This window comes from Lipotes vexillifer, unplaced genomic scaffold (genome assembly GCF_000442215.2).
Source record: "Lipotes vexillifer unplaced genomic scaffold, Lipotes_vexillifer_v1.1 scaffold216, whole genome shotgun sequence".
Classification (NCBI taxonomy): Eukaryota; Metazoa; Chordata; class Mammalia; order Artiodactyla; family Lipotidae; genus Lipotes; species Lipotes vexillifer.
Window position 1 is genome coordinate 944,881 of NW_006779100.1, and position 25,445 is coordinate 970,325.

General features: G+C 49.3%; 1 protein-coding gene across 2 annotated transcripts; it reads right to left on the reverse strand.

Moving 5' to 3' along the window:
* Nucleotides 1–1,764: 1,764 nt before the first annotated feature.
* On the reverse strand, nt 1,765–24,898 carry ADAP2 (ArfGAP with dual PH domains 2). 2 transcript variants are annotated; one of them, XM_007452378.1, is made up of 12 exons: nt 24,729–24,898; nt 23,731–23,861; nt 21,948–22,039; nt 20,736–20,815; nt 19,903–19,908; nt 19,685–19,797; nt 12,623–12,769; nt 8,657–8,740; nt 5,391–5,453; nt 4,138–4,215; nt 3,194–3,422; nt 1,765–2,216 (listed from the first exon to the last, which is right to left on the reverse strand). In XM_007452378.1, exons 1-12 carry the CDS (start codon nt 24,820–24,822, stop codon nt 2,182–2,184), a joined length of 1,152 nt encoding a protein of 383 aa, XP_007452440.1. In that variant the 5' UTR covers nt 24,823–24,898; the 3' UTR covers nt 1,765–2,181. The 2 variants fall into 2 exon arrangements, with proteins under 2 accessions (XP_007452440.1, XP_007452441.1); XM_007452379.1 differs by lacking the exon at nt 19,903–19,908 and having other exon boundaries at nt 2,182–2,216; nt 24,729–24,822.
* Between the last annotated feature and the right edge of the window lie 547 nt (nt 24,899–25,445).

The following is a 25,445-nucleotide window of genomic DNA, read 5'->3' on the forward strand; positions in this document are numbered from 1 at the left end:
TCAGGAAGCCTCAGGAAAGACACCCTGGTGACATTGTTTGTCTTCTGACTGGGGGAATCAAAGGAAAATCTCATAAAGAGCAGAGACTGTCTTAAAGACCCTCCCAACCCTCTGGGCCTCCACTGAAATGAAAACACTCAATGTCTTTCTCCACCTCACTTGAACGGACAAAGAATCACAGAGCAGAGACCTGGGTGATCTATTTCTCTAACATTTCAGCCACTTGAGATTTCTTTCAGTTCCTCTTTCCCATCTGAGAGCCTTTGAACATTTTCTTCCTTCAACCTAGAGTGTTTTCCTGGCCATCTTCCTTTTGACTAACCTCTAAACAATTTAAGGTTTCGACTTCAACGTCACTTTCTAAAGAGGAAGGAGTCTCCCCTCTTCCCGTCAGTTAGGGTGAACCCTATTGCCACACGTCTCACAGCAGCCCCACTTCCCCTTTCGGAACACTGGTCTCATTGTCCTGCCCCATGTACAGGCTGCCTTCCAGCAGGCTGAAATCTCTGACAGCGGGGACGTCCCTGGCACCTGGGAGGTGCTCAAAAATACTTGTTGCTTCCATTGAATTTCAGTAGTTAGTACAACTTCCTCATTTGAAAGAGAAAAACCAAGGCACAGAGGTGGGGAAGTGAGTTTTCCAGCAGTCTCATTAGTGGCAAGGCCAGACCCGGCATTCGGGCTGGATAGCTCTCTTTCCTGGGGTCCAGCTGAGTTGCCTTCTCAGCTTCCTTCATTCCTTCCAGAGTGCACAGATGGTCAGTGGGGACATTGGCGCTTTTGTTTGTATTATCTGGGCTTTTGTTTATTAAATGTATTTATTTTTGGCTGCACTGGGTCTTCGTTGCTGCCCACGGGCTTTCTCTAGTTGTGGCGAGCGGGGGCTACTCTTTGTTGTGGTGCGTGGGCTTCTCATTGCAGTGGCTTCTCTTGTTACAGAGCACAGTCTCTCGGCGCACAGGCTCAGCAGTTGTGGCTCGCGGGCTCTAGAGTGTAGGCTCAGTAGTTGTGGCGCATGGGCTGAGTTCCTCCACAGCATGTGGGATCTTCCCAGACCAGGGCTCAAACCCATGTCCCCTGCATTGGCAGGAGGATTCTCAACCACTGCGCCACCAGGGAAGCCCTTATCTGGGCTTTATTTCTTCTAAAATGTGCACAAAGGTAGAACTCTCCCAGGAACATTTTCGATTCATGTAGAAAACCCACTACTTTTGAAGAGTGAAAAGTGGATTTAAAAAAAAAATTTTTCCCAACTTTTAAATTTGAAAACTTTCAAACCTATAGAAAATTTACATGAATTAGACAATGAACATCCAGCTATACCTCATCTAGATTCATCAGTTGCTAACATTTTGCACAGTGGCCCACTTTCTCTCTCTCCCCGTGTATGCGTGTGTGTGTGTATACACACACTTCCTGTCTTCCATACATAAGTGCACACACACTATATCTATGTATATACTCTATATGTACACATGTACACATACACATTTTTTGCCAAACCATTTAAGTCAGTTGTAGACATGATTACATTTTACCCCTGAACACCTCAGCACATATTCCCTAAGATCAGGAGCATCCTCCTACACAAATACAGCATAATCATCACAATGTTACAATATTACTAGCTAATATACATCCATATTCAAATATCCCCAGTTATCTCAATGATTTCCTTTATAACTGTTTTTTTTTAAATCCAGGATCCAATCAAGAATCATGAATTGCATTTTGTTGCTATGTCTCTTCAGTCTTCTCTAACCTAGAACAGTTTACAGACTACTTGATCTTTCATGATACTGACATTCTTAAAGAGTCCAGCCAGTTGTTTTGCAGAATTTCTCTAATGTGGACTTGTCTGATTGCTTCCTCATGGTTAGATTCAGATTTAACTTTTTCTTGTTGCTGTTCTTGTTTTCAGCAAGCATGCCACCTGTGTGATGCTGTGGGTGCCTTTGCATTGCAATGCCTTCATTTCAGATGTCCTGGGCCCTGAGGACATTTACCAGATCCTCAGACCCCCAGGGCTAGGTAGCGGGGAAGCCCAGAGAGCCGGCAGATAAAGGCCAAAGCAGAGTTCACAGCCCGTGATAGCTGCCGACTGTGGGGCACTCCTGCGGGGCCCCCAAGGCCAAGGTGAAAACTTCTCCTTCCCACCAGGTGCGCTGGCTGGCCAGTGGGTCACCTGCTGCTGTAGCCACTCTCTGTTGATGCAGCTGCAAGGGGAACAAGAAGAGGGCTGGGGGGCGTGGCCATGTCAATGCAGTCCCAATGGAGGGCAGGGACAGCAGGGGGACAATGATAGAGGGAATCGGAATAAAAAACAGACTGAAAAGGTGACAGAGGGGACACACACACCAGAGAAGGAGAGAAAAGCAGAGAGTCAGACACAGAAACACAGAAAAACAGAGACTCGGACACACAGGCCCCCAGAGGAAAAAAGCACCAGCTGCCTCACTAACAACTTCCGAGCCCATTTCTGAGGCTCTTTGGCCTTGGGATTTTGGAAAGTGAAGCAAGTTTGTGCTTATCCTGGTCAGACTCAAAGGGCACAAGGGTTTCTCCAAAAGGGCTCTGTGGGGTCACTTGCTCAGACTGTACTTTTCCAAACAAAGAACTTCTCCTTGGTGTCCCAGAAGCCAGGCCCTGGGCCAGAAGTTTCCTGCTCTGGCTCAGAATGTCTCCCCTCCTTTCATGGGACTGTCTGTAGATGGGGAAGGCTGCTTGTGACACATCTGGGGTGAAGGGGAAGAGCAGGAGAGGGGCAGACACATGAAAGGACCCAGAGAAAGGAAGAGCCCTAAAAGTAGCCTTCCCTCTATGAGCAGGGAGTAGTCCAAAATCCCAGGAGCTGCTGTGACCTTAATAACAGGCCAGAGTTTTCTCATGAGAAAAGGGACTCAGGGGCAGAGGGTGGAGGGACAGAGAGGCTGCTAGGCTCCTGGACTGAGCAGGGCAGAAAAGCGGATCTAAGTGACAGCTCTGCCAGAGTGAAACTCCTCCAGACGTGGCTAGGGAAAGGCTCCTGGTAGAGGAACTAAGCGTGGACAGAGAGGGTTTCCTGGCAATAATGTGCACTGTCTGAACTTTTCTTTGGCAGGAAGAGAAGAAAGTGGAAAGAGGGCAGTCGGGAGCCATGACCCCAGTTTCAGGGCTCACAGCTGAACCCAAGAGAAGAAGCCCTGCATCTTACTGAGGAGGTTGAGGGGCGTCAAGGGGCGGGAGAGGACATCCCGAAAACTCTCCATCCATTCGCGTTGCTCCTTCTCGCTGGGGCAGGTGAAGATGAATCTCCGCTGCGGGGTGACGATGGTGATGCCGGCTTTCCAGCGATTCCCTCGGATGCCCTTAGGCAGGTCTTCATACACCTGGTACCCCTGCTCATCGCTCCCGAGAAATACCTGGCCCTGCTCAAAGGCGTCCTGAAAATAGAAGACACAGGTCGTCAGAGGCCACACCTGGGGCTGAGGGCCACCTGCAGGCCTGATAGCCCCCCACGTCCATTTTAATAAGAGGTGTGTGTGTGTTGGGTGGGGTTTCTGCTGGGGATCTCGGCTAGATGGGACCCAGAATTTAAAAGGCTCAAATCATAAAAGATATCACACACGGCATCTGTTTAAATGATACTTAATATTTACAGAGGGTTAACTCTGCACCATGAATTCAAGTACTTTACACGTAGTAACTCATGTGATAATCCTCACGGCAACCTCTGAGGAAGGCAGTGTTATGAAGCCTATTTTCTGGGGGAGGAAACTGAGGCACAGAGTGCTGAGTGCTCTGCCCAGAGCGCTCCCCTAAAGGTGGCCGGGCTGGAACCGGACCCCAGACAGCCGAGTTCTAGAGCCCTCACTCCCAACTGCTACACTCCACAGCCTCCGGTGGGAAGAGAGTCCTGCCGGGAAACACCTGTCTTAGCTACTGATACATCGGCAGCATTTTGGACATACATAAAGGACTTCCTGAAGGTGAGGGAGAGCACAGCCTCATGCACAAGACTGACTTAGAGACAAGTGATGATGGAGGTGTGCCTCTGGCTGGGTTTCTCCAGCCCTGTCGCTTCCCCATGGTTCCCGACCAGCACTGACCCCACCTCCGCCTGAGGGTGCACAGTGGCGGGCCGGCAGTGGCTCTTACCAGCGGGTTCTTGTAATAGAGCAGCCTCCGCTCCTGGGGATCCAGGGCAAACCACCTTTTCTTGAAAGGCTCTCTCTGCTGCAAAAGAGGGAACCTACTACCAGGCTCGGCCAGGCGGTGGGGACAGAGGTCAGAGCGCCAGCCTGGGCCAGGCCGAGGGAGCCGGCGGGTCCCAACCCCGCAGTCGCACACCCCAGCGCCCCTCCCCAGGCCTAGAGCTCTGCAGGGTCCGCCCCATCTCTCCCCCACCCATCCCACCCCCTCCCCCAGCCCCAGCTTCGCCCTGCTGCCTCCAGGTGCTGCCTGCATGGGTTGGAAGAAGCATTTTACCCCTTTCTCAGGCTGTGGACAAGAAGTCTCAGAAAAAGGAAGCTGGGAAATCAGAAGTGGCTACTGCTCAGCGCTTCTGAAAGTGCTGGCCTTGGCTGAATTCTATCCTAGGTCAGGGGAAGGAAAGCCCCTGGCCAGAACCACGGGGAGGGCGGTGCCACCAGCTGGTGAAGGAAGAGAACCTGCAACCTTTTTACAAGTTTTCCAGCTGCCTGAGGCTTTCTTTACCCTGATTGCCTAACACCTTTCACTGTCATCTTAACAAGCATCCTGTCAGCATATTACATCTTAAAAACAAACAAACAAACAAAAAAACAACGCACTGGAATGCTGTTGCTTTGGGGTTCTTTTTTAGGAGCTCCTCTACTTTTCCCTTCCTTCTCCCTTTCCCTCCTCCCTTCCCTGCTTCCGCCCGTCACAACCCCCTACCATCTCCATCTTCTGACTTTGAGCCTCGCCCCACCAGCATGCAGCTGGGCACCCAAGCATGGGTATATATAGGTGTGTTCTCTCAGACTGATCACTAGTCCCTGTGTCACTTGAACGGTCCGGGTAGGGCCCCAGCACAGAACACACAAGGGTTCCGGAAAGTCAAAAGCTGTCCCCCAAGGAGTCCCTTTTCAGCTATGCTTTCCCAAGAGTAGGATCAGTTAGATGGTGTTAAGAGGACAGAAGCTAATGGTGATGTTGATAAAGCGGGAGGATGCCCAATTACAGGGAGAAGCACCTCCGCCACGCTGGACCACGCTCCAGCCACCTGGTCTCCACTTGGTCCTCCAGCCCCGGAACTCACAAACATCCATTTACTTCCCCTTCCTCCCTCCTCTCTGCCCCTGGTTCCCCATTTTCCCACCTCCCAAATTCTGCCCTACTGCCCACTGGGACAGGGGCCATGAAAGTCTCCCCGGGAGTGGAGGATATACCTTTGGACCAGTTTTTTCCATGAAGCCTTGCTTGAGGTAGTTCCTGGTGACGAGGGGCACAAGCTGGGGGAAGAAAGACACACACTGCCACCCCCGCCTCACACCCAGGAGCCCGAGGGTCCCCACCGAACTTGGCTCCCCAAAAAAGGGGAAGTTTGGAATGGGGAAGGATGTGTACGCATGGTTCAGGGGGTTATATTTGGTATGGATGCAACATTAACATTTCAACAGAGCCAGACAACAGCACCCCAGATGTCTGCAGAGCTTACCAGCAGAGCCAAGTCTTAGTTTCAAGACTTAGTTTAAGGATTCCTTCAGCAACTCCAGGAGGACACAGGCAAGGCTCTGAGGAGACCCTCCTGGTGTCAGGTGGGCATATTCTGAGGATCTACTGTGTGTCAGGCTCTGCGCGTAATTCTCAACCACACTGTGAGGTGGATATTATCATCTTCGTTGTATATATGAACAAACCAGGCCTCAGAGAAGTGGTTGTGGATTTTCTCAAAGACATGTCATCGGTAGGATGAAGAGCTTTCACATCTAGAGGCGATGGACACCATACAGACACTAGTGGTACCCCTACCGCTACTCTATGATGCTAAAGTATAAACATGGCAGAACCCTCTGATCAGGCCCTTGGCCAAGACCTGGTCATTGGTGGGGATTCTGACCCAGGGCCATAGGAGGTGATGGCAGGGGGGGCAAGTAGAGAAAGCTCTGGACTGGGAGTCAAGAGACCTGAGTTCTAGCTCCAGGTCTGACCTCAACCAGCTGTGTTACCTTGGTAAGACCTTATGCCTCTCTGGGCCTATTTCCCACTACGTAATAAGGATACTGGCCTATGTGATCTGCAGGATCCCTTCCAACTTGCCATCCTATGCTCAGAGAAGCTTCCAGGGATTGATGCTGGTTTCCTATGCTCCAGGATGTCAAACTGGCAAGTCTAGAGTTTCAAGTGACAGCCCAGGTTTCTGAGAACACAGGGGTCTCCAGAGCCTGAGCCCAGGGCAGGGACGAAGCGGACATGACATCTGGGAATAGGAATGGAAAGTCTGAAAGGGAGAAAGTCGTGAGCTCAAAACGAAAATATAAAGGACAACACTCCCCTTTCCCTAAAATGCATTCTGTAGGCTTTAATTCCCTCATTTGGAGAGAAGACAAGTCCTGCCAGAGCAGGGGGAGCCTAGGCCTCGGGAAGCCAATGGAAGAAGAAAAAGCACGTGGATGGGGTTCTATTCACTGTACCTTAGACACCTGGCTCGCTGGACTGACGGCAGCTCTGGAGGCAGGGATTGTCCTCATGGTGACAGATGAGTAAACTGGGGCTCAGAGAGGTGAGGGGACTTGTCCTACGTAAACACATCAGCTTCTCTGACTTTGGGTTCACGCGTTTTCTTATCACATGACCACAACCCCGCTTGGGCTCCCCAGGTTTCTGGCATCTGGATCCCTGAGCTTGAGCCAGGCCTGGGTGGTTGCCCAGAACCTCACGTAGACATGGGGGGAAGAAACTGGGAGTGGATAAGGGGTAACGATGGTGGATGAGGGAGGCAAGAGGGCATTGAGGATGTTGGCCAAAGACCAGTTTCCTCCACAGGGGTCAGCAGAGTTGAAGAGCTGGCCCAGACAAATGAGGCTGGGCATCTGCACTTTGTCCTCCATCCTCTCCAGCCAGCAGTCAGCGCCCCGCCCACGGAAGCAGGCAGTCACCAGCTCCGGTGCTGACTCTGCAGACCGGGAGGGCCCTGAGCCGGGTCTAGCTGGAACTGCTCCTAGAGAACTGCCACCTCAGTGCATCACTGGGTCTGGAATGGACCCCTGTTCCAGACACTTTGCTCCCTGCAAACTTGGGCATTAAGGAACACTTAGGCTTCCAAGGAGGGTCTAACAGTTGGGTTTAAGAAAGTCCCAAGACTGGGACTTCCCCGGTGGTCCAGTGGTAGAGAATTTGCCTGCCAATGCAGGGGACCTGGGTTCAATCCCTGGTGGGGGAACTAAGATCCCACATGCCGCAAGGCAGCTAAGCCCGCAGGCCACAACTACTGAGCTCGTGTGCCTCAACGAGAGAGCCCATGTGCTGCAAACTACAGAGCCCATGCGACCTGGAACCCATGCGCCACAACTAGAGAGAGAAAACCCGCACGCCACAACTAGAAAGCCCACGCGCCACAAAAAAGAGCCCACGCACCACACCGAAAAGATCCCTCATGCCCCAGCGAAGATCCCGAGTGCTGCAACGAAGACCCGACGCAGCAAAAAAAAAAGAAAGAAAGAAAATAAATAAATTAATTAAATAAATAAATATTAAAAGGAAAAAGAAGTCCCAGGACTAACATGGTCTCTCCACCCCTATCTCTTACAAAATCCTCCTAGAGCAGGCCTAAGACAGGGACCAGAGTACAGCACCTCAGGGTTGGAAGGGACCCTGAAGATGACCCAGACCAAGCACCATCTTACAGATGTGGGAACAGATGCACAGAGAGGTGACTCAACCCGCAGTGGTCACACAGCAAGTTAGCAGCAGAACGTCCACAAGAGCCTAGGCCTCCTGGCTCAGGGCAGCATCCTCCAGCCCACTATACAGCTTCCCCAGCCAAGCCTGAGAGATGTAGATGGATGCTCCAGACGTCTGAGGACAATCAAATGAAGTTCTCAGGCTCCCCACTACCTAGGCCATGAAAGGCAGACTGTTCCTGTTAGAATGATAATGGGAAAGATCTCACTACCTTCCTTATACCAGAATATGAAAGGGTAAAGGGGGGAATGTTCGAATGTGAAGAACACCTTTGGTTATGCACTTGACCTTCCTGGGACTCAGTTTCTCATCAGTGAAATGGGAATAATCACACTCACCTAACTGCTGGCTGCAAGGGATTACTAGATAAAAGGGATTACAAGATAAAATGGGCTCAAAAGCACTTTATAAGCAGTATGTGAGGGACCATTCGTGCATTTTAGTGGGAGAAGGGGTGAGAAAGAGATGCTCAAATCCTGAGCCCCTTGGCACTGTGGGTGGTAGCCATGCATCCCGAAGGGGACAGCCTGACTCACTTTTTGGAGGCTGCCTTGCCAGGAGTGAGGCCATAACCCCCAGACTCCCCAGGAGAAAGCTTTTGGTTTCCCACTGAGGTCCCCAACCCCAAATCTCAAGGTCTTTCCTGCAAACAAACTGAGGCTGGCCTCTGAGTGTCTTCGAGGTCAGGAGACAAGAAGCAAAGGAGATGGCAGAGAGGAGATGTGGAAGCTGGGGTCCACATTTAGCTCACCTCAGGCTCCGGGAGCTCAGGAAAGGCCAGTTTTAGGTATTGGAGACGGGCTGCACGGAGGGCATTGAACCAGTCCACTATCTCCTGCAGAGAAAAATACAAAGGACAGATGGACAGCCAATGAGACAGAGTAGTTGGGGAGCTGAGGCTGAAGGCAAGAAGCCAGCTGGATCTTCAGGTCTGGGCACATGCACGCACCCCCAGTCCCACTCAGGGGCCTGTGGGCTGATCACAGGCATCTGGGAGGACAGTGCCAGAGCCCAGGGGCATCACCTGAGCAAGTGGGAAGCCACTGACAGGGAGATCCCCAGAGCCATGGGAAAGGACCAAGGCGAACCACATAGGAGTTATGCAATGGCCTAGGACAGTGCTTGGCTCTTTCTAATGTGTGTATGAATCACCTGAGGATCTCATTAAAACGCAGATTTGGATTCAGTGGGTTTGGGGTGGGGCCTGAGATTCTGCATTCCTAACGAGCTCTCAGGTGATGTGATGCTGGTCATTGGGACACACTTTGAGAAGCAAGGGTCCTCAGATGTCGAAGACTGGCTTTCAGGTGGGGGCAGGTGCACCTGGGGATTCTCCTCCAATGTGGATGCTCATCACCTGGAGTGCAACTTAGGCTAAAGCTGGCTTGGACCTTCTGTGTCCCTCTGGGAGAACACCTCCCTCGGCAGTGTCCACCATCGTCTCTCACTTTAACCAGCTGGCTCTGCCTCTGCTCTGCCACTCTCCTTTCAGGCCTCCTTATGGCAGCCAGAGTGATTTTCGAATTGCAAATCCAACTGAGTCTAGCTTAGAGTCCTCTCCACAACCCTCAGGAAGACAGACAGTCTAAGTTCTTTGCCCTCTGAGCTCCTTCCGTACAAAACCATTGCAATCCCTGCCCCCCACCACCCCATCCCAACACATGCTATTACCTTTTCCTGAAACACTCTGCCTCACCCAACTCTCTGCCCTCACCCCCAACACACTTTTTACCTAGAACATTCTACTCATCCTGGGGGTGAGTTTAGATGTTGCAATAGATTCCTGCTCCACGCAAGCCCTGATTCTATGAGAACTGCCCCACCCATTCTCAGCCACACACCACCCACCCACAGTTGCAGCCACGCTTGCTGCTATGATCCTACCCACTCTTGACCACAGCAACTGGACAAATGCAGAGGCTGGACAGGGCTTATCAGATTCTTTCTCCCAGGAATTTGGAATTGGGGAGCTAGCTGAAAGACTTGTTCAAATAGCTGCTGTGCTGCACTTAGATGTAATATGGTGATTGAGAAATTCATTTGAATTTGGTTTCAAAGGTAGGAAACATCATTACCTTTCTCTCTTGCAGGTCAAACTTGCTGGCCCCGTATTCCTGAGTTCAGAGCTCTCCTGTCCTGGGTGTTAAGAAACTTCTAGAGGCTCAGGCACTAAGGGAATGGGACCATCCCATGAAAGACCCACCTAGGCCTCCACTTTGGAAGGGCTCTTTGGTCACAAACTGGTGGCTCCGGGGCAAAATCCAACCTGCATACAGGTTTGTTTGGCTCCTGAAGTTTTGTCTGTTTCAGTCCTCTATACAGGTTTTCCTGTTTGCCACAGCCTTAAGGTTGTCCACTTTACTTTTCAATTGCCCACCTGGCTCCTGTGGGCATGAGTTTGAGCATCCTCCCCCGCTCCCATTTATGCCCATCTAAGGGAGAAACTGGGGCATCAAGGGAAAGGGGAGACGGGCCAGAACCAGGTTGCGCATTGCTCTACAACTGGGTCAGTGGTAGGGAGCCAGGTACCGTAATTGTCTGAGACCTTGGGCACTGCAGCAAAAGTCCTCGGAGCAGTCGCACGGGTGGAGGGGTACCCACTGGTATCCAGCCAGTCTGGACATGGGACTACAGCAGTGAGCCCAATGTGGACTGAAAACCAGGCATCTCCTCCATGTCTCCCACACTACATAAGTCCCAAGATTCTGGTAAAGCCAAGGGAGGGAGCCGAGAAAGATGACTGATAATAGATTTCTTGGCAATTTGGGGAATGAGATCGTTGAATTTAGAGAAACAAACAAGTGAGACATTACTCAAACTCCTGGTTTTATAGAACAATGTGTTCCTGTTAGAGTGTATTCTGTCTCTCTCTCTCTCTCTCTCTCTCTCTCTCTTAAACACACACACACACCACAGCTCCTGATTCTAATCTCTCAGGAGGCCAAGCCATACTACTGGCCCTTGAAATAAACACTCCTGTATCTTTCCTATTCATGTCCTGTTTAAGCTGGTTTGAGTGTTCTTTTCAGCATATTCACACAATTCTTAAATAGATGCTCCTTCCTCTGGAAAGCCTTTTTTGACTGCCCCCTTCCAGCCCACCCCACCCCCCCGCCAGACTAGGCTACTTACATGTCTCCTGTGTGTCCCTAGCACGGCCTCCAGCCCATCCTCACACAGCATCATCAGTGCCTATTTCCCCATCTGCCTCCCTCCCAAGACTCTGAGATCCCAGAACCCCACTCATGGCTCTGCCCCACTCACTACATACCCCAGTGCTGTGCACATTGTGGGGAGGAGCGTGCTAAGGATTTACCGAAAGAGTGAATTCATGAATGCGTAAATGACACAGATGTGAAATGACTCACAAGAGTTTGTCTCCTTCTGCAGCTGCCACAATCATGAACAAATTACAGTAGCAACTAATGTTTACAGTGCACTTCACCATAATGAGACGCTTTCACGTTCGTGGTTCATGGTCACTCAACTCTCGAAACCCCTCTGGGAGGTGGACGTTATCAACCATAAACAAGCGAACTTAGGGAGGGAAGGAACCTGCCCTAGTAACACAGCTGGGAGTGGCAGAACCAGGGCCCCAGCTTCTGACTCCAAACCCAGCTCTTCAGACCACACCAGGAAGTCAGCCCAGAATGCGGAGGGAGCATGAAGCCTGCTGGGAGGGTGATCCATGGTCACCATCCCAGCGCTAGGGCTTTATGGGAAGATCGAGTCCCTGTATCTGGTTCCTGGTTCCTGCTGCCAAGGGTCCTTCCTCCAGCAGAGGCACTTGGGGAGGTGAAATGGGTGCAGGGCTCAGGAACCATTGGCTACGTGACTTTGAGCAAATTATTTAACATGCCCATGCCTCTGTAACATGGGGATAAAACATTTCCAGGGTTGATCTGAAGATTAAGAAATGATGTATAGTGACCGCCAAGAAGAGCACTTGGCCCAGAATTAAAAAGAAACTCACAAAATGTCAGCCCCTACCTTTGCCCCTCTTCACCTCGACTTAGCATCTCTAACCCTTGCCTGGTCACATGACCCTGCTCATTTGGACCCAGCTTATTCTCTTGAACCTGTACTACTGGCCTGCTCTTCTCTGATGGAGTTGATTTCCTGGACCTTTAAGTGGTGCTTTCCCCAAATTTCAGTGCGCATGAGGATCACCTGGGGATCCTGTTAAAATGCAGCTTCTAATTCAGTAGGTCCGGGGTGGGCCCGAGACTCTAGTTCTAAGAAGCTCTCAGGTGATGGCTAATGCTGTTGGTGCTGCGGACCAAACGCTGAGAAGCAAGGCCGTGGAGCGCGCGCTGCCCAGGCTTTGATCCATTCCTCCTCCCATATTTGGAATCTCCGGCCCCACCTGATTTGCCATCCCTGGGCATAGTCCCTTCTGCTAAGTGGATGCCCCTTGACGGCTGTGCACCATCCAGACACACCCCTGGTACCCACCAGGTTGCTCTCCCTGATCTCGCTCTGCTTTACTTGTACCTCTGTCTCCAACTAGAGAGTGACAATAGGGAATTCCCTGGCATTCCAGTGGTTAGGACTCGGTGCTTTCACTGCCGTGGGCCCTGGTTGGGGAACTAAGATCTCACAAGCCACGTGGTGTGGCCAAAAAAAAAAAAAAAAGTGACAATAGGTTAAGGTGAACAGCAGCAGCAGATCTAAGGAGGCTGCTGCGCAAGGCGATCAGCGAGCTGGAGGCTCTCACCTTCCCACTCTCGTGATACACAAACAGGTTCCTGACGTGGCCCTCTCTTCGGTAGGTGATCTGCAGGCCATGGGGGTTCCCTATCTTCTCTGTCTGGAAGGTGGCATTCAAGTCCTTGATGCTGATGACAGCTTTGGGCTCTTTACCCTAAAAGAGAGGAAGCAGATACTTAAGATGCTGACAGTCAGCAGGGTGACTTCTCATCACGTTCTCCAGGGAGACTTAACTGCAAACAGATGACCCGTGTGGAACTCTGCTTAATCAGATTGGCCTCTCTGAGCTGAAAGGGGGCCTGGAAAGACCTTAACTTAGAACTTTTCAAAATGTTTAGCCATAGAACTTTTTCTGAAACGAATCATCAGGAATTCCCTGGAGGTCCAATGGTTAAGACTTGGTGCTTCCACTGCAAGGGGCACAGGTTTGATCCCTGGTTGGGGAACTAAGATCCCGCATGCCATGTAGCCAGAAAAAAAAAAGAATTTGAAACAAATATCCATGGAAGGCAAACAAATAAAACAGATAAAACAAACAGATAAAAGCAGCTGTGGGGGCCTCAGGGCATGCCCTCCCACCCTCCTCTCTGTTCTCAGGGTCTGAACACAATTCGACTCACTGATGCTAAGAAGGCAAAGGGAAAACAAGTGCTTCCTTTCATAACTGATAAGAGAGAAAAATGATACCAACGCTCTAGATCCATAATAGCTGTTACCCACATGCAGCTATTAAAATTAAAACTAAATAAAATTAAGACTTTAGTTCCTTAGTCACACGTAGTCCCATTTCAAGTGCTCAGCGACCACCTGTGGCTAGTGGCTAGGGTACTAGACAGGTGCAAACAGAGAAAATTTCCATCACTGAAGAAAGTTCTAGTGGGAAATTTGGTCATATTTACTAAAATGTTGAGTGTTTTGCTTTGACCCACAATTTCACATCTAAGAATCTATCCGAGGAAGTAATTGCATTACTATGCAAACATGTATGTCAAAAGATGTTTACTGGGCTTCCCTGGTGGCGCAGTGGTTGGGAGTCCGCCTGCCGATGCAGGGGACTCGGTTTCGCGCCCCGGTCAGGGAGGATCCCACATGCCGCGGAGCGGCTGGGTCCGTGAGCCATGGCCGCTGAGCCTGCGCGTCTGGAGCCTGTGCTCCGCAACGGGAGGGGCCCCAACGGTGAGAGGTCCGCGTACTGCACACACACACAAAAAGTTACTGAAAAATTAAATAATAGTTTAAAAAAAAAAAGATGTTTACTGCCATGTTCCTTATAACAGTAAAAAAAAAAAAGAAATTATTGAAATGTCCATCAATGATAATGGGTTAAATAAATCATGGCATATCCACACAATAAAATATCACAGAATTTTTTAAAGGAAAATTTAAATAAATATTACTAATATGAAACAATGTCCATGAAATCCATGTGTGAGAAATACCAAGTCCCAGAACTGGATGTATAGTAGGAACCTATTAATGCAAAAATTATATACACATGTATATGCATATACTATATGTATATAGTATATATATAATGTACATAAACTATATGTATATACTATATGTTTATTTGCACATACATAAGAAGTATGGACAGATTTACACTAACGCTCTTCACAACGGTTTTCTTGAAAGATTAATGGACGACTTTCCTTTTAAAATATTTACTATGAAAAATACTAAAAATACAAAAAAAGTGTATTTAATTTTGTCAATATCATTCCCCAAAAGGAAATTTGTTTAAAAAATACAACATTACTAATAAAGCCAAAATCCCTTTAATTACTACTTACCCTGTCCCTTTCCCCTCCTCCACTCCCCACAGTCAATCACTGTCATGAGTTTGATATTCATCCTTCTAGTTCACTTTTTACACTTTTATACACACATACACATACCCATGAACAATACATAGTGTTGTTTTATGTGGCTTTAATTTACATAAATGGTATCACATATTATGGATCATTCTACAACTTGCTTTTGTCACTCAACGTTTTATCTCTGTCCATGTTGAGATATACCAATCTACTTGGCTCTTGTAAATGACTACACCAAAAGTTATCAATCTATGTTCCTGTTCACAGATACTGAGATTGTTTCTGATTTTTTGCTGCTGTCAGCTTGTATCCCTGGTATACCTCCGTGAGAGTGTCTCTAGGTCACAATTAGGAATGGAATTGCTAGCTCACAAGTGTGTACATCTTTGACTTACTGAAAACTGCCAAATTATTTTGCTAATGGCTCTCCACAGTGGTTGCAGCAATGTACATACTGGAAGTAAATTTCCATCAGTAACATAGAAGATTTCCCCTTTCCCCATATCCTCACCAACACTCAATGCTGCCAGTTTTTTAAAACATTTTTGCCAATATGAAGGGTTTGAAATGGAATCTCATTGTTAATTTCTCTTTTTTCAACTTAATTGAGGTATAATTTATAAGCAATAAATGGAACTCACTTTAAGAGTGCAGTTTTTTGACAAGCGTATATACCCACGTAACCACCACCACAATCAAGATCTAGAACATCACTATTACCCTAAAAGGGTTTCTTTTGCTCCTTTGCATCAATCCCCACCCCACCCCAATCCCAATCACTTATCTGCTTTCTATTGGTATAATTTTGTCTGTTCTGAAATTGCATATAAATGGAATTATACAGTACATACTCCTGTATAAGTCTTCTTTGGCTCAGAATAATATTTTTTAGATTGATCCACATTGTTGCATTTATTAGTAGCTTGTCCCTTTTTGTTGCTCGGTATATTCCATTCTATGGATATACTACAATTTTTTAATTCATTTATTTGTGGATGAACATTTGGATACCTTCCAGGTTTTGGCTATTACAAATAAAACTTCTGTGAACAAGATTTGTGGACAAATTTTGTTGTGGACATACGTTTTTATAAATACCTAGGAGTGGAAAATCTGGGTTATATGGTTAAGTGTACACTTAACTTTATTAGAAATTGCCAAATTGTTTTCCAAAGAGGTTGTATCATTTTATGTCCCACCAGCAGTAAGAGTTCCAGTTTCTCCATATCCTTGTCAACACTTGGTGGTGTCAACCTTTTTAATTTTAGCCATTCTGGTGGATACATAGTATATCTCATTGTGATTTTAATTTTCATTTCCTTGACTGCCAGAGAGATTGGGCTTCTTTTCCTGTATTTATCAGGCATTTCGGTTTCCTTTTCTGTGAACTACCAAACCATTTCCTTTTGCCTCTTCTGCCAATGGATTGTTTTTTTCTTCTTGATTTTTAGGGTTTTAAAAAAATGTGATCTGGGTATTAATATTTTGCTATGTTGAAATATCTTCTGAGTTTTGCTTTCTTTAAAACTTCACTTTTTTGTATTACCCCAAATTTTCACATAAAAATGAGTTACCTTTATAATTTAAAACTTTTCCATTTGGGTAAAGAAATAAAAAAAGAACAAAGGCAACTTGTTCTATTTTTAGACTGCTTTAGACCGAACAGGCTTAGGACTGAGAAACAGATCAACTTTTTCCAACCAAGGATGAGACTCAAATCCTAACTCACAACAGCTACTGGTGTTCGATGGCTGCTCCTAACTCTGTAGCAGCACTTTTTCTTCCTGCCTTTAGTGCTTGCAATATTTTTCAGTGATTTACATTGAAGACTGAGAAGAAATCCCTACTCTCTCTTGGAGGGTTAATACTCTTCATCCCCCATCATTTTTCATCTGGCCCCAGACTGAGGCCACACTGGACAGGTCTTCTGGCATTGCTCTGGTCCATCCAGGAAAGCAACAGGGGACATAAATAGTAATTTCTGCACGTAGGAAATGGAGTAGGATGAAGGCTAAAGTGTTCAGAGCTTGTCCTTCTCTTACTTTCTTGGCCATTCCTTCACATTCTCTTTGCTGGAAACTTCTTATCTTTCCTCTAAATATTCGAATATTCCAGGGCTCAGTGTGATAGATAATCTCCAAAGATGGGCTTCTCCAATTCCTTCCCTCCTAGTTTGCACATGCCACTCTACCCATAAAGAGGTGGAATCTATATCCCCTCCTCTTGAATTGGAGCTGGTTGCATGACTTGCTCTGACCAACAGAAGGCAGTTCCTGGCCTAACCTTTGAGAGGCCTGGCAGCATTCTCATTTGCTCGGGGAAAGCCAGCTGCTATGCTGCAACAAAGCTTGAGCTGGACTCCTGAATGAGGAACAATCACAGAGAAGGCACAAGGAGGATGCCAAAGCACCTGACATGTGAGTGAAGGTTTCCTGGGTCTCCTAGCGCAGCCCAACCACTCCACTGATGCCACATGGAGTACAATGGAGCAGCCACTGCCTGCTCAAATTCCTGACCCACAGGATTGTGAGACATGATAGACTGATGTTTTGAGCCACTAAGTTTTAGGGTGGTGTGTCACTCAGCAACAAATAACTAAGATACTCAGTCCTCTGACATCTTTTCTCATCCACCCCCACCCCCTGCTTAGGTGACTCCAGCCAGTCCGGTGGCTAAACCAGTTTACATGCTGATGACTCCAGCTCCAAACTCTCCCCAAATCTCTTGACTCAGAACTTCTGAGAACTTCTTTCTCAGTCTCTATTTGTATGACTAATAAGCATCTCAAACGGGAAAGGAACTCTTGATCATCCCCGTAGGGAGCTAAGTCTTTGCCATCTCAGCAAATGACAAATCTAGACTTCTAGTTGCATAAGGCAAAAATCTGGGAATCATTCCTGATTCTGCTGACTTTCACACTCTGTGTCCAATCCTTCAGTAGATCCCATTGGCTCTACTTCCAAAATACACGTAGAATCTGACCACTCTAACCAGCTCTGTCACGATTATCCTAATCTAACCCATTACTCCTCGCTTGGATTATTGCAATAGCTTCCTAACTGGCTTCTCTGCTTCCACCCTCACCTCCCCACTGCTCCATTCTCACCTCCCACCCCCAACTCCATTCTCGCCCCTGTAGCAGCCAGAGTGCCCCTTTCCAAAAGTTTTAGTCAGAGCAGATCACTTCTGTGCTCAAAACCCTCCTGTGGCTTCCCAACAGCAGAGTAAAATCCAAACGCCTAAATGTTTTGTAAAAATATTCTGTGATAAACCATAGTAGAAAAAATATTTAAAAAAGAATGTAAATGTTTTGTAAATCATATATCCCATAAGGGTCTTGTGTATAGAATATATAAAGAACTATTACGGGCTCCCCTCATGGTGCAGTGGTTAAGAACCTGCCTGCCAATTCAGGGGACACAGGTTTGAGCCTTGGTCAGGGAAGATCCCACATACCACGGAGCAACTAAGCCCATGCGCCCATGAGCCGCAATTACGGAAGCCCATGTGCCTAGAGCCCGTGCTCCACAACAAGAGAAGTCACCGCAATAAGAAGCCCGGGTACTGCAACAAAGAGTAGCCCCTGCTTGCTGCAACTACAGAAAGCCCGTGTGCAGCAACGAACACCCAACACAGCCAAAAATAAATAAATAAAAATTTAAAAAAAAAAGACCACATATTGTATGATTCCATTTGTATGAAATGTCCAGAATATGCAAATCTATAGAGTTAGAAAGTAGATCAGTGGTTGCCTAGGGCTGGGGGAGGGGAGTGGAGTGGAGAACTAGAGCTAACACATGTGGGGTTTCTTTTTTAGGGTAATGAAAATGTTCTAAAATTGATTGCGGTGATAGTTGCACAACTCCATGAATATACTGAAAGCTATTAATTATACACTTTAAATGGGTGAATCCAATGGTGTGTGAATTTATATTTCAATAAAGCTGTTTCCAAAGAAAACTCCCAAGTCTTCCTATGGCCTCTGAAGTCTTCCACTATGTAAGCTCATCTCGCCCCATGTTTTCCTTGCTCACTCTGCACCAGGCACTCTGGCCTCCTTCATGTCCTCTAGACTCACCAAATACATTCCCAGCTCAAGCCAGGGCTACGGCTCATGGTTGGGCAGTTTGTGCACTGAACAAAAAAGCCCCCGCGGCTGAAGGTACAAGTAAGAACCGCCGTGCAGGCTTCTGCTTGCCTAGACAGGGACCAGGGCTGCTCCGTCTCAGAGGGGTCATCTTTTCTAATCAGCACACGTGACCATGCTCAGGGCTTCTGTACATACTGTTCCCTCTACTCTTCTACCCTTTGCCCACAAATCCACATAACTCACATTTATTCAGTTCTCTGCTCAAATGTCATCAGAGAGGCCTACCCTGACCACCTGTGGTGGCACCTCCCTCTACCCCACGCTCTAACTCTTCACCCTCTTTTATTTTACTTCATATAACTTATTGCCACTGGATAGATTATGTATTGATGTATGTTTTGGTTACACCTGTCTCCATCCACAAGAATGGAAGCCCCAGGAGAACAAGAACTTGGTTTAGTTTATTGCTGTATCCCTAGTTCCTGGAATAAGGTCTAGCATAGTAGGTGCTCAATAAATATTTCTTAAGTACATAAATAAATGAAGTAAAAATCAAGTGGTCATCAAAGGCTTAATCATAGACCAGTCTAAGCCCATTCTAGGTGAAGAGAAGGTGTGGTTTTTAGTGGACTGGATGGATTGTATAACAAGGAAAAGTAGCAGCATGTGGTACCTAAGTCTCAGTGGCTGAGCTCATACACGAGACCAGGCACTATTGATCAAAATGTAGACCTGGGACTTCCCTGGTGGTGCATGGATAAGAATCCGCCTGCCGGTGCAGGGGACACGGGTTTGAGCCCTGGTCTGGGAAGACCGCACATGCCGTGGAGCAACTAAGCCCGTGCACCGCAACTACTGAGCCTGCACTCTACAGCCCACAAGCCACAACTACTGAAGCCCACATGCCACAACTACTGAAGTCCACGTGCCACAACTACTGAAGCCCACGCATCTAGAGCCCGTGCTCCGCAACAAGAGAACCCACCACAATGAGAAGCCCGCGCACCGCAACGAAGTGAAGCCCCCCTTCACCACAACTAGAGAAAGCCCGCGCGCAGCAACGAAGACCCAACGCAGCCAAAAATAAAATAAATAAATAAAAATGTAGACTTGAGTGGGGTGAGAGCCAGCGCTCGGGGAGGAGTAGGAGAAGACTTACCTCTTCTTTAGTGTAGTACTTGAGGAGGCCTTCTCTTGCCAGGAGCACAAACCTCCTTTTCAGGAACTGCGCGTTGTCCCTTCCCCGCTTCCATAGGAACCCTTCTCGGTTACCTTCCACCAGGGATGAAAAAGAGTGAACACTCACAGCTTCAAGACAAACAAGCAACTCATGAACCCTGTTACCGTATGGTCTCAGGGGTGGAATGAACCTCTCACCTGCTGCTAAAATGTCTAGGATCTAATTTAGCTATTTCAGCTGCAGGACGTGGGGGTCCTGTCTGGGGCCAAATTTGCAATGTTGTATGATTTCAGTTGGGCTACCGTCAACTTTCTTCCTTGGCTGTTTCCTAAGAAGACATAGTAAACTCTAAGTAGGCTAAATCCTAAGAAACTGGATTGATTCTGAAGGAGGCCCAACTTCACGTTGACATCAGCCTAACGGAACCCTCCAGAGTGTGGGAATAATGAGTGACCTCTGGGCTCCTGCTGGTAGATGAATACTCTGTGCTCCTGGCCATGAGGACAGCTGAGCACTGGCTGCCTCTGGTCCTCAAAGAGCAGTTTTGTATACTTTGCTCTCTGGGTCAGTGTCAGCTTGGACGCAGAGTAGCAGGGCAGAAACTGCCACAGGTTCAGGGCCACCGATGAGGTTGTGCCCTGCACAAAGGCGGGAAGGGAGGTGAAATCCAGTCCATGCACCTTCCCAAGGCTTGTGCCACACCAGGGGTTACATTAGCCAGAAGCGGGGTGTCTTATTTCTTCCTGGTCTGCCCGGTGGGTGACTCTTTTTGCAATTTATACTGAAGACTCTATACACCCTGTGGCCCTGCAAGGACCTGAGACGAATGTGTTTCTCGGCCAGTCAGACCATAAAACCCCACCAGCTGATGTGTTGCTATTTCAGAGACAGAGGAACCCACAACTTGGCCTCTGTGGCCAGAGCAAGGGTGGCAGGTATATCTCTGCTGACCTTGTTCCTAATACTCAAGCACTTTGTTTTCTAGAACTCATCAGAACTAGCCCTCAAAAGATGATGAAAATAACTTTACCTAGGGGTGAGATTGTTTTCCCCTCAGCCATAAACTCCTGTCTCTCATACTTTGCTCGAATCCATTGTTCCTTTAAGACCCTAAAAAAGAGAGAATCTTTAGTCAGCTGTGTCTGATGCATCCTCTTCCCATGGCAACTTTCTGAGACCCCGCAGCTGAGGATGAGAGCATCACAGCAGCTGCCTGGCTGCCTGCTCAGGCTAGCCAGGGATTCTCTGCCTGGGTGTACTATTAACATTTGGGACCGGGTAATTCTTAGTGGTGGGGGGACGTCTCGTGCTTTGTAGGATGTTTAGCAGTATCTCTGCTCATCCTCCACCCCCTCGATGCCAGTGGCACCCCCTCCCCAGTTGTGACACCCCAAAATGTCTTCAGACATTGCCAGTGTCTCCCCAGGCGGAAATATCTCCCCCAGTGGGCTATATGCACACCACTATACTATTCCAACCTCAGCCTCAGCCCTCTAGGTCAATGAGACAGATAACAGCTCCCCTGGACCATCTACTCTGCCACATCCCACTGCGTGTTCATGAGCTTAAGCCAGGAGGGTCCAAGAGCCTCTTCCTGTGGCCCACCCATGAGATCTGAGCATGCTACACTGGACAGAGCAGTGGTCTTAGGGTCTGACCACCAGGGACCTGGTCCCACTCTACCATTTATCCACTGTGTGACTAAGGGCAAGTTACTTAACTCCTCTGAACTTGGGGAGTATGCCAATAATATACCTACCTACCCCTGAGGGTTGTTGAGAGGTTTAAATGCATAAAAAGTGGCTTGTACTGTGCAGAGCACATAGTAGGTGCTTAGGTGGCGCCTAAGTAGCTGCTTTGGAGCAACACTGAGCGCAGGTGGGACAGCTCAGGTGGGACTCCGTAGAAAGTATAATAGCTGAAACACATTTGTTCTGCTAAAATACCGGCGGCTTGTTAATCAAGTTAGTTATCACCTGTAGGCTATGAAAACATCAAGTTAAAGGGACAGATCCTAAAGAAAATGCCCCATTTCACAGCTGTGGAAACTGAGTCCCAGAGAGGGCAAGTGACAACCCAAGCTATGAAGGTGGAGAGGGGCTTTCATCAGGTCTGTGTGTTCTCCATGACAGTACCAAATGTTTTCCTGGCTCCACCTGCTGGGCATGTCTGTAGAAGAGACCACCACACAGGAGATGGGGTAGTGGTGGGAGCGGGGGGCACCAGGAAATCACCCACTCACATGCAGTCGTTGGCCTGGGGGATATAGTAGAAAGCAGGGACTCTGGCTTCATACTTGGCCTTCACTCGGAGGTTCCCATTGTGGGTCATAAACTGCAAGACAACAGCAACTTGGGGTAATGTCAGAACTTGAAAAAACGTGAAATGAAACCACGGTCTACACTGAAGGCCACTGTTCTCACTGGCTCCTGGGCTGAGTCAGGAGACACTCCTCCTGGAGTCTGACACATTTCCCCTCCTCCCCGCCACCCCACCCAGCTTGGTCATCTGTGCTGCTGGGAAGCCCCAACTTGGAGCAATGAGGTGCTGTAACAGCCATGCTTCATACAGGCAGGGCACTTTACAGCTCTCCTGCATTAGTTCATTCGATCTGCTCAATCATTGTAATATTACCATCCCCGTTTTAGAGGTGAGGACACCGAGGCTCAGAGAGGTTTGGTGACTTACCCAAGGTGACACAGCTAGTCAGTGGAGAGCTGGGATTTGAACCCAGACCTGTCTAATTCCAAAGCTCATGTTCTTTCTCCCACCCCCTCCACAGATGGCCAGGACCACCAGCAGCAGCCCCTGCAAGTCCGCAGGAGATAGATGGAGCTGGAGGATGGAAGACGTTCAGTGCTCGCCCCATAGAGTATGTAGGTCAGGAAGATCACTGGGGGCCTTTGGCACCCAAGAGACCCAGAGGCAGATGTGCCAGGAGTGGCCCTGGCCAACAGCACTCAGTAACAGCAGTGGCATATCTGGGGTGAGGGCATGTGTGGAAAAAACATCAGGTTTTTAATCCATGTCCCTTGGGCAGTGTGAACCCTATTCTCCCCTTCCCCAGTGGCCACTTGGCTGTGTCCCAGGATTTGCATGGGCTTTGGATCTCAAGAGAGCAGGGTTCGCATCCCAGCTGCGCCATTTATTCACTGAGTGACGCCTGGGCAATACTTAAGCCCCTGAGCTTCAGGGATCTCACCCGTGAAGATGAAGAAGATATAACAGGGGAGTGATAAGGTACAAAGAAACGACCCTTAGGTTTAGGTGCTGGTTTCCAGTCTTTCTCCTGCACTAGAATGTAAGCTCCATGTGAGCAGAGACTTTATCTTGTTCACTGCTCTCTCCTATACCCAGCATATGTAGGCTTACAGTAACGTGTGGAATGAATGAGTAAAGTATCTAGCCCAGTGGTCTAGCACAGTGCATGGCACAGATGGGTACTCAGTAAACATGGGTCTGCTTCCCCAGTAGTCCCAGAAATCCTCAGCTAACCAGCCCAGTTTAGTACCGCCTGCTCTCTGAAGGTTTTCTGGCCAGAATGGTATTATCTGGGCTGCAGGTGTCCTCCATCTTTGTAGGTCAGGAGAAAAAAGTGGTCCCCTCCCTGGCTAGGGGGACTGGAGGAGGACTATGTACCATGAATCAGGATACTTTTGTTATAGTCCAGAATTTCAGCGAATGAGAACAGCAGCTGTTAATTGACTATTTACTTTGTACCTGCCTTGAGCCTGCATTTAATCCTTACAGCAGCCCTATGAAGGGGTAGTGGTATCTTTATAACACAGATGTGGAAAGGGTTCACAACTAGCATTAAATAGCAGGCTCAGGGCCTCATAGCTAGTAAGTAAGCAAGTGATGGAGCTAGGATTTGAACTCAGGGCCTCATCTAAGGCAAGTCTAATCAGCTCCTTATTGCCCCTCTCTTGGCCTCAGTTTCCTTCCCTGTAGAATGGGAGCGCCCTGCCCACTGCCTCCACCCCAGTTCTGCTGTTCCAATGCTCTCCACCTGCGCCCCTTGCTACCTCCACAGTACTGTCGTCCCAGAAGTCAAGTCTCACAGATTTCACTTTGCTGATGTCTGGGAAGTTGCGGTGGACTCCGGAGCAGTTCAGACAGATGAAGATGCCCAGCTTGTAAGAGGCCCAGTCGGGATCTGCGGGACAAGAGGACAGGAGGGGAGCTGGGTGAAGAAACCAGGGTTGGGCAGGGGGCGCCAGGAGAGGCAGGGCTTGGCAGTTAGCCTGGGGGGGTGTCCAGCTCAGCCCATGCCTCCTCTCTTAGCCTCCCCGCCTTGGATGAACTAAGATCAGCATGAAACCCTCTGGTCAGCCCACTGGCCCTGGCGCAGCGGCGGCCAGGATGAAGATCTTGGAAGGAGTCCCGAGGAGGATGGGGGCGAGAGGCTGAGGCGGCGCGACGTGGAAGTGTCAGGACTCCGAGGAACCTAGAGGAGAGCGCGGAGGGAGGGACCTGCACCGAGGCGCCTGGTTGGGGAGCTGCGGGTGGGGAAGTCGGAGTCAGGGACGCTCGGGGTCCACAGGGTCGGAGTGCTGTGGAGCAGGAACGTGGGAGGACCCCGGGGACGTCCGGGGCGGGTGGGGAAGGGGCACGGGACCATCAGGGCAGAACTGGGTCCGGGGTCTGGGATCCCTGGTGTGGGTGGGATGTTTGGATCCGAGGGTGTGGGAAGTGGCTGGGTCCGGAATGAAGACGTCAAGGACCGTGGTCCGGGTGGGTAGGGTGTCTGGCAGGGGAGGTGAGTAGAATGGTCAGGGCACCCGGGGCCGGGATCTACTGTTGAGGTCCAGAGTGGGGAGAACAGGCGGCCCGGCCGGGTTCGAGTGGGAGCGGTACTGGCCGAGGAGAGGGCTGCCAGGGGCCCGGGTCCGAAGGTGATATAAGGGTCACGCGCGGATCCAGCAGGAGTCCTGGACCGGCCCGGGCCTGAAGGGAGGGGAAGGGGCCGGCGGGCCGGGGGCCGGTCCCACGTTCCGGGCTGCACGCGCCGCCGCGCCCTTACCCGCCGCCCCGCAGTCGGCGCAGTGCGCGTTGCCAGTGCCCGCCGCTCGCAGCAGCTCCAGCAGCCGCTTCTTGTTGCGCTCGCGGTCGCCCATGACCGGCCCCGCGGGCTCAGCAGGGCTCAGTCCGGCCGCCCCCCGGCCTACAGCCGCCCATGGACAGCGCCTTCGCCCGCAGGTGGAGCGGGACGCAAACCCGGCGCCTCTAGCCCGCCCGCGCCGCCTGTCCCGCCCCCCAGGACTTTAAGCCCCGCCCCTCCCGGACTTTCTGTCCCGCCCCCGGCGCGTCCTGTTTGCGGGCTGCGTTCCTCTGTAAGGCGCACGCCCGCCCGGCAGGGACCCAGTGCAGGGCTTGGAGTCGGTCACCCTGGACTGAGGTCAAATCCTGGACCGCCACTGGCTAGCGTTGTGACTGTAGACAACCTGGTCAACCTCTCTGGGCCTCAGTTGATACCTCTGTAAAAGAGGAATAAGGGCATATGTCCTTGGCAAATTAAAAAGGATCTAACTTCTGTTAAAGCGTTCTCCTGAGGTATTATAGATCCTACATCTACTCAGAGACTTAGAGACATTCAAATGCCACCTCCTCAGGAAGCCCTCCTTGATCCCTAGCCTGGAGTAATCTCTCCAGCTTCTGGTCTTGCTAGAATACCAACCGTTATTGGATCCATTTCACCCTTTGGCCCTGAGCATTTTCTACCGATCTTGCATTACAGTTA